This window comes from Salvelinus namaycush, chromosome 3 (genome assembly GCF_016432855.1).
Source record: "Salvelinus namaycush isolate Seneca chromosome 3, SaNama_1.0, whole genome shotgun sequence".
Classification (NCBI taxonomy): Eukaryota; Metazoa; Chordata; class Actinopteri; order Salmoniformes; family Salmonidae; genus Salvelinus; species Salvelinus namaycush.
The window spans coordinates 34,450,916-34,460,790 of NC_052309.1; the positions used below are offsets into that span (position 1 = coordinate 34,450,916).

Consider the following 9,875-nt stretch of genomic DNA (forward strand, 5'->3'; position numbering starts at 1 on the left):
TGCTGATGATGTTCATTCCAAGGAGACCTGGTACTGTAGTATGGGACTGCTGATGATCACTGACTACCAGGAAGCCACACTCAGGTAAAGTTGTCCCCATGGTCTCTAAGTCTAACTCAAGGTAACCTATGTAAGGGATGTCCAACCCGTTAGCTACAGTTATCCTAAGCCATCCTGCTGTTGAAAGCATGTCTTCATCTTCCCCTAATAAGTGTTCTCTGAAGAATGACTCATGGATAGTGCTGACTTGGCTACCGGTATCCAGCAAACAGTTTGCAGCGACCCCCCCCCCCCCGAATCTTGAGATCTACAACTGGACATTTGCCCACTGCGTGCTCAAGAAACTTGTCACGACTACAAGTACTGTCGGGTAAGCCTACAGATTTTCTACAAATTGCCCGGCTCTTGGCAACCGAGGATGCTAGTTTTCCTGCACACTAGCAGCTTATGTGGTAGTGGACTCATTTACCGACATGCTCTTCTTTGTGCACTGCTTAACAATGTGCAAATTGGCTGACCATCCTCTGTAAACTTTGGTTTGGCTCTAGGATTCCCACCTGTGTCTTCTCCTTGTTCAGAGCAAGACCCCGGACTGCATTTGTTAGCTCCCCAATGGCTTTACTCTGCTCGGCCACCACTTTAAGTACATCTTTCAAAGAGACAGCTGATTTCTCCTGTACATCAATGGCAGAACACTGAGAATCCCTCACCGTCTTGTCACACACCACTTTCCTACTCTTGACAACCTTAGTGTTACTGGGCTGGTACTCCAGTGACCAGGTGATGGCTTCCTCACGTACATCAAATAGCGTAGACTGAGGCCTCTTCCTGACTAACTTCCGCAGCTCTCTCTTGAGAGCAGGATCTATGACGCCCTCAATGAACTGGTTTCTGACAGTTTTATCAACTTTATCCTCGGGAATGGCGTCTTGTTCTTGTTTCAGTACTGAACTGAGTATCTGTGAGAGTGCATGTGAGTAATCACGAAAGTCCTCTCCCTCTCCGATGGCGGCCATAGAAGGTGTGCAACAGCTGAGATGCACGGCACGTTTCTGTATAAGCCCCCCTTAGATACGAGAACAGGTCACTGGGCTGCTTTGACTCCGCACCCATTCATAACCGCACTTCCTCTAAGGCTGACCCCTTCAACAGAGATAGTATGCAATCTACCTTTTCATCAGTACTCTGATCTTTGGCTCGAATTACACGTTCAACCTCCTCAATGAACTCATCAACTAACCAACCATCCTGAGAGACATCACCACGAAAAGGCTGGGTCTGACGCTCTCTAGGTACATACACATATGCCTTTGTGGATCCATTAACCAGAGCGGCAATAGTTACCATTGCTTCGTCATGTTTCCTTTTTAGCTCTGCAATCTGTGACTGTAAGTCAACTACAGGGTTACCCTCACGACACCAGGGGCGGCTTCCCCATCACCTGCTGGCTTTGACATTGTGAAATGTTTGTACACAAACTCAGTTCATGGATATACTGTAGAGTAGAAACAGTCTCTGAAAGTTTCTGGATGGATGAAAATGATGGCAGATGGTTCTCTGCGATGGTCAGTGACGATCCGTGATAATCTACAATGGTTTGCGGCGTTCTCTGGATCCCGGCAGTCTGGTTACAGACAGCAACTCCAGGCAGGCCTCACTGTCTGTTGTCAGATCCCCTGGTCCCTCGTCAGATTTCTCTGGCCCCGTACCACTCTTCACCACTACCATGATTATGCACTTCACTACCCTAACAAAGCTATCAGAACCCCACTCCTGGTACCAAAATGTGTAGCCTGGCGAAAGTAAACCCAGCACAGGACACAAACTAATTGGGGTTGTTTATTCTGTCAAAGCTTACATTTAGAAAAGGATAATGTGGAAGGGAAATCACCACAAGATGAAGTCACCATAAAGTAAAGTTCAGTCTAAATCACAGTCTAGTGAAATAAATCTGTTAGTAAAGTGCATAAAACAATCTGAGTACAATAAGTACAAAGTGAAATGCATAAACAGTAGTGGCTCTGCTTTCTATAGAAAAACAAGAAAATACAGAGACCACGATGTTCAGTTAGAATGGACTTTAAAATATTTCAAATATCTGGGTACAAGATGTCCATACATAAAATGACATGACATTTTGACATAAAACAATATGAATACTCACAAACACACTGTCCAGGTGATGCCCTTACCCCACATGGAGCAGTAGATCCTCATCTCACCCATACTGCACTGGGAGAAATGTCATATCAACAAAAATCAAAAATGAAACAATACAACACCCTGAAGCTTTACACAAAATATAATGTAATTCTGATAATTACTTCAAATAACGTTATCATCAACTCCACAACGTGGATCTGAGAGCACTGGTATTCAGCTAGGAAGAAGTTAACATCCTTATGTCAAACTGAAAGTATCAACAGGCTAACATGACCATCTGGAATAAATAATACAAAACAAACTCGTATACACTGCAGATGATGCAAAATATGATATATTCCGGTACAAGAGTAAGATAAAAAGTATTATTTACCCAAAGTATCATTGGACCCACATTGGATTTCAATAGCTCTCTAGTGTAATTGCTTGCTCTCACTCTTACACACTGCACATGGGCAATCCCATAACTGCTTGCACACCTTATTTAGGATCTCTTAAAGGGACAGTGCCATCTAGTGGATATAAATGAGTACAGCTATGCAGTTTTACCACCTGGCTACAAATGGACATTAGACCGGTAGAAATCTGTCCTTTGGTCTGATGATTCCAAATTTGAGATTTTTGGTTCCAACCGCTGTGTCTTTGTGAGATGCAGAGTAAGTGAATGGATGATGGTGAAATGATGGTGAAATGGATGAGTGAATGGATGATGGTAAGTGAATGGTTCCCACCGTGAAGCACGGAGGAGGATGTATGAGAGTGTGGGGGTGCTTTGCTTGTGACACTGTCTGTGATTTATTTAGAATTCAAGGCACACTTAACCAGCATGGCTACCACAGCATTCTGCAGCAATACGCCATCCCATCAGGTTTGCGCTTAGTGGGACTATCATTTGTTTTTCAACACAACAATGACTCAACACACCTCCTGGCTGTGTAAGGGCTATTTGACCAAGAAGGAGAGTGATGTAGTGCTGCATCAGATGACCTGGCCTCCACAATCACCCGACTTAAACCCAATTGAGATGGTTTGGGATGAGTTGGGCCACAGAGTGAAGGGTAAAGCAGCCAGCAAGTGCTCAGCATATGTAGGAACTCCTTCAAGGCTGTTGGAAAAGCATTCCAGGTAAAGCTGGTTGAGAGAATGCCAAGAGTGTGCAAAGCTGTCTTCAAGGCAAAGGGTGGCTACTTTGATGAATCTGTTTAACACTTTTTTGGTTACTACATGATTCCATGTGTTATTTCATCGTTTTGATGGCTTCCCCATTATTCTACAATGTTGAAAATAGTAAGAATAAAGAAAAACCCTTGAATGAGTAGGTGTGTCCAAACGTTTGACTGGTACTGTATATCTTTTTTTTGCTAAACAGCCCCACCTGCTCTGAGTGGTCGTCACTGCTCCTGTTAAAGGATGGAAACCGTAGGGTGTACCAAGTGTACAAGGAGTTTCATGGAGATAGTTTAGCCAGTGGGTTGAATATATAACAGGTGTTTTTGTATTCAGTAAAAATATCATGACCGCTTTTGAATAATATATGTACTTTATTTTTTTACACGGTTTGTGAAGATTTGATTTCTTTTTTTAATGGTTGGAATTTGATTTGCACACAACAGTGGAAAAATGTGTTTTCTTTAGGTTTTATGTTTATGGTAATTCTTTATCCGAAGCAGTAGGTGATCTTGTATCTGCCACTCTGTTGCATATCCTTGTCGCTATCTAGAACTTAAAATGGTTCTTTGGCTGTCCCCATAGGACAACCCTTTGAAGAACCCTTTTGGGTTCCATGAAGAACCCTTTCCACAGAGGGTTCTACCTGAAACAAAACGGGTTCTGTCTGGATCTAAAAAGGGTTATCCTATGGGGTTCTTCTAAGAGTGCAGTCCTGTGTCAACAAGTAGGCGGATGAAGCAGGTGAAACAGTTGAATAGCCAACTGTAAAATAAAGTGTGACCTATTGCTCTTACTTTTATCACCATCTTTTCTCTCTTTCTTTCAGTCTGGAGTTATTATAAGCTCACATTTTTACATTACATAATGGTTTTTCTGCACCTGTTGAAAACCTATTAAACCTATTTAACCAAATGTATAAATAGATTTAATAGAATGAACCTCCGTTAGACTGTTGGCTGCTCTCATATGACCATTGCTATATTAAGTGTGGAGTCCTTGCCAACTCCTTTGCAGAGCGTGTACCCAGTTTATTATTGCAGCTCAACTGTTATGTTCTTCCCTCTAGAGCAGGGGTGTCAAAGTCAAATGGACGGAGGGCCAAATAAAAAATTTAGCTACAAGCCGAGGGCCGGACTGTTCGAATGTTCATTGAAAATTTTTTAAATGACGCATATAGTCTAGTGAACCTAATTGAACCTACTGAAAACCTAACAAATATATTCCAATATGATCAGATAAATAAAGCAATATTTTCTTATGGCTCTGTCAGTAATCTTTAATTTTCAACAGACACAAAAGACAAATTTCCTTTATATAAAAATCCCCATAACATGAACATTAAATGAAAGAAACCGGTATTCAAGGCACCATCAGTAGCCTATATTTTCTATTTTAGCAAAAGTGGGCTAAATTTACTTCAAAGAAAAAAACAATAATAGCAATTTTCTATCATCCACTCAACTGAAATATTTTTAAAATATAATTGGATTGAAATACAATAAAATAAAGTGCAAAAATCTAGCCTTTTGTAGCCTTTGTTCCATGTCCATATTCTTGTTTTTGTCCGCGTGTTTCGTTTCATAATGTCGTCTCAGATTATACTCTTTCAGTACCGCCACACTTTCTCCACACAGAAGACACACAGGTTTTCCAGCTACCTCCGTGAACATATACTCCGACTCCCACCTTGTTTGAAACCCCCGGTTCTCAGTGTCCACCTTCCGTTTTGCCATTTTTGATGGGTATCTGAAAGTTAATTTTACTGTGATGCTGACGACTGCTGTGCCAATAAATATTGAAATGAAGCAGCCTACTGCTCGGTGCGTCACCGTTGCATTGTGGGAAATGTAGTATTGGTGCGTGTAAAAGATCTGCGGGCTGCCGGCTTGCTGCGGTCTGCGGGCCGGTTCTAATAATAAATCAAGATCATCCCAGGGGCCGTAAAAAACCTTCTCGCGGGCCGGATGTGGCCCGCGGGCCTTGACTCTGACATATGTGCTCTAGAGCATATGTCTCTGACCATATCCTGACTCATTACATTAGTTTTTTTTTCAATCTTTGTGGTGAGGTTCCAAGTGGTAAACGGTTCAGTTTTACAGTATCTTCCCTTTTTTTTTAAGTATACCTTTTTTGGGGGGTGGGGGCGGGGGGTTGGCACAGTATTTTGAAAAGATGTTAACTATAATTTTGACTCATTGGGATTTTTCTGTCTGTTTCTTTGCTGCACCATTGATATGGCTCTACTGTTCAGATTGCAATCAATGTATTGAAAAGTGTAAATATTGAATTCTAAATGTAGCCTATTTTGCGACACATCAATGAGCCCTATTTTTTAGTAGATGTAAATGATAAAACATCCTGTTATCAAGGCACAAGGCAAGACCCAAATGCAGACACAGGAGGCAGATGGTTGGAGTCTTACAATGTTTATTAATCCAAAGGGGTAGGCAAGAGAATGATCGTGCACAGGCAAAAAGGTAAAAACCAGATCAGAGTCCAGGAGGTACAGAGTGGTAGACAGGCTCGTGGTCAAGGCAGGCAACGCTGGTCGACTTGGAAACATACAAGACGAACTGGCATTGACAGACTGGAAACACAGGTATAAATACACTGGGGAAAACAAGTGACACCTGGATGGGGTGGAGACAATAACGAGGACAGGTGAAACAGATCAGGGTGTGACACCTGTCTTTTGTTGATCTTCGGCAGAACTTGTGATATTTCACATGCACAATGCAACGTATTCTGGCTCGCTGCTTGTCCTATCTGAGTCTCAAATTCCTAGTAATTTTCTGTAAATACTGTGATGTATTGTAACACAATAGACAAATGGGACAGAGGCTGAATCTGAATATAGACTTATCAGTCACCAAACTCCTATGTGTATCCCTATTAGCGCTCTTCTTCTTGCACTTAACCTCTGTGAAGCCCAGCGACTTGAGGGTGTCTGAAATATGCTTAAGGCTATTCCCATCTCACATACAAGACATTGTTGAGCATTACCTCTGATCCCAGTCAACTCTTCACTTTCAACACAGTCATCTTGGAGTTCAAATGACACAATGCTTCGTTCACACACCAAAGTCCTTTTTATTCGTTTTTTATTGTGGGGAAATTGAGATGTGGAAAAGGAAACGGGTCATGAGTACAGGGCGATGATGTGTAGTGGGCAGTCCAAGGTGATTGAGAGCTCGTGATTGGCTCATTTACTCCGCCTCCTTATCCTCTCCGTGTGTGATAACGTAGCACAGGTTCTTGTAGTCTAGATTCCCGGCGACGTCCAGGGGGAAATTTGTGAACATGTCTTCAACCTGGAAGGGTGAAGCACACAAAGGTCATGCAATGTCATGGGTTGAAAAACTGATTGGTAACTGTTTTCACCTTATGCTAATAATACATTAACCTAGCCTTTTAGCACTCCAAGCTGAACTTGGTGTGTATCGTTAGTTGAAATAAAAGTGAACACACATGCATCTCAAGTCACGATGTGGCCTTCTTTGAATAAGCCGAGATGAGACCGAAATATCCACTCATGGTTGTGCTTTATGCTATGAAAACGAACCATGATACACACTCATTCAAAATGAATGCAAGTTATTTCTGTGAGTACATCAATATGCTTTTAAGAAAGGAATGCCATTGTCTTATAGGGTCTCATATCAGTACTGCGTAAGCTCACTGGAAGTATATAGGCCTCCTGTATATAGTTAGAAGGGGACAGTGCTCTGGATGGGGGCTCTGATCAGATTCACTGTCTTTGTGATGTAATACAGGATCACTTTTGTGAGGACCAGATGGTCTGAGGGAAACGTTTGTTCCATAGCTTTACTGGGCCCTGATGGGGCTCAGGGTCAGCGATAAGTGGGTTAGAGGTATAGTCTATGAAATGGACTTGTGTGATGGATGGGACTCTGACAGGAAATGAGGTATAAGTCAACCAGTGAAAGTTGACTGATTCCAAACACAAATCCCACTGCGCCTCAGAAACTTGGGAGAAGGACATTACCTCAGCTTCGGTGAACTTGTCCGCCTGAGACATGATGTAATATTTGATACTGGAAAGGAAAATGATGACTTGTTAGGTACAGTACATCAACCGTGACAGTGAGTTCTTTTCTCAGAGTTGGCTCCAAGAAGTTACACTTTTTTCGTTAATTATTTCCTAAAAGTCACAAGAAAAGGTCAAATTGTTCTACAAGAATCTATAAAACTACTGAAACTATTATTGATGGGTAATTATCAGCAACCATAAAAGAGGTTCAATAGATTAGAATTTAGTAATTTTTAAAAAGCAATTCTAATGCCTTATCTATTACTGTAGTAGTTATTGACTTCTTGAATAATTCCTAAAGCGACTAATTAGAGCATTTTAGGAATTTGATCATTACTAACTGTACCGCATACACATTAGGGGATAGAGCGACAGCTACTGTTGTAATGTTTGACAGTATTAGAATGAATAAAGTCCTTACTCCTCTCCCTTGAGGACTCCCTGTCCCTCGGGGTCGAAGATCTTGAAGGCATTAATAATGGTCTCCTCGGGGTCAGTACCTGAGAGAGGACACTTTTTTCAGACATACAGCTGGTCTGTCTAAACAGTGCACCGTGAAAAAATATCACTGAGGAAAATAGTAATTTGCCTCATGTCAGTCTGAATATGTGATTGTTATAAGCAATAGCTAGTCATAATATTTCAGTTTACATGTGATGAACCATATATGACATGTGCAAGCCTTTGTGGGCCATACAGTGGTGTCGCCTGACCTTTCAACTTCTCGCCAAACATGGAGAGGAAGATGGTGAAGTTGATGGGTCCAGGGGCCATCTTTAGCATCTCGTCCAGCTCATCATTACCCACGTTAAGACGGCCTGCAGAGACACACAGGACAGGAAGAGATAGAGGTCAGAGGTCAGTGGGACCACTCACGTGACCAGGTGGGAAAGTACAGCAGCACCAGAGCCATGTATTATTTATAGAGTTGGGCCAACTTTTAGAATGTTGAATATTGTTCTAATTCTGAACATTCAGTTACATAGCATCAGAGTCATATATATAGAGAGTTTGGCCAGGTTTTAGAACGGCTGCCATGTTAACACCTTCATTCTCGAAATGTTGGTGATGTAACAATAGGATAAGAGCGCCTCTGACAATTCCCTATGGAATGACCGACTGTAAATAATCAAAACAGAGCAGCAAATTTAACAGGCTATTTATTGATTAACTTTCAGAATCATGTGTATCCAAGTCTGTACTGTGTTGTGGACTTCTGGTGTCAACAAATTGCATATATGGTATCACTGGACATCTTCATAGGTTTTGCAAACTATCAGAAATAAACAGCACAATGCAGAAGTGTCAATTATTACTTAGCAACGGCTATGGAGGAGAAAGTGGCACTCTCTGAATGTTTATGTGATGTTAATTGGGTGCTAACATGGCTGCCATATAATTTGAAGTGTCATATAAATTGTTCATAATGCTCATTATAGACATTATATTCCCCATGTAATGTTAATGAGGTGCTAACATGGCTGCCATAGAATGTTGGGTCATGTACAGTACCAGTCAAAAGTTTGGACACACCTACTCAGGGTCTTTCTTTATTTTGACTATTTTCTACATTGTAGAATAATAGTGAAGACATCAAAACTATGAAATAACACATATGGAATCATGTAGTAACCAAAAAAGTGTTAAACAAATCAAAATATATTTTATATTTGAGATTCTTCAAAGTAGCCACCCTTTGCCTTGATGACAGCTTTGCACACTCTTGGCATTCTCTCAACCAGCTTCACCTGGAATGCTTTTCCAACAGTCTTGAAGGAGTTCCCACATATGCTGAGCATTTGTTGGCTTGTGTCCAAGCGTTTGACTGGTACTGTAAGTGCATCATATTGTAGAAACCTTAATGGGCCAACTCTCTAAATACATGACTCTGAGCAGCACAGGTGTTATGGTCAGAGATTGTTGTTTGGATCAGTCATTCTCAATATAAATGTTTGTGTTTTGTGGAAGCAATCATGACACTCATTGGAGATATCTGGAGGACAGAGGGAGGGGTAACTTCTTGTCCAAGGAAGATAACTTCACCACCAATTTTATACTGCAAAGGGCCGTTCTCCAGAGGAGTAAGCATTAGCCTTAGCTCACCCAGTGCACAGAATGTGTCCCTCAGGTCGTTCTTGTCAATGAAACCGTCTCTGTTCTGGTCCATGATGGTGAAAGCCTCCTTGAACTCCTGGATCTGGGCTTGCTCAAACATGGAGAACACATTGGAGCTGGCCTCTGCTGCCTTCTTCTTTGCCTTTTTGGGTGCCTGAGATACACAGGGAAATGGCTATTACTTTGAGGTTATGATGAATAACAACAGCGTACATACATTTCAATAAAGTTTGCATACATTGACTTTGATTTTGAATTATTTGACAGTATCATGATATTATATGACTGTTATAAACTGGGCGGTTCGAGCCCTGAATGCTGATTGGCTGACAGCCGTGGTATATCAGACCGTATAGCCCAGGTATGACAAAACATT

General features: G+C 41.5%; 1 protein-coding gene across 1 annotated transcript; it reads right to left on the minus strand.

Annotated features, from left to right (window-relative positions):
- Positions 1–6,399: 6,399 nt before the first annotated feature.
- LOC120044335 (myosin regulatory light chain 2, ventricular/cardiac muscle isoform-like) lies at positions 6,400–9,614 on the minus strand. Its single transcript, XM_038988951.1, has 5 exons — positions 9,488–9,614; positions 8,098–8,202; positions 7,806–7,884; positions 7,340–7,388; positions 6,400–6,644 (listed from the first exon to the last, which is right to left on the minus strand). Exons 1-5 carry the CDS (start codon positions 9,597–9,599, stop codon positions 6,540–6,542), a joined length of 450 nt encoding a protein of 149 aa, XP_038844879.1. The 5' UTR covers positions 9,600–9,614; the 3' UTR covers positions 6,400–6,539.
- Positions 9,615–9,875: the final 261 nt, after the last annotated feature.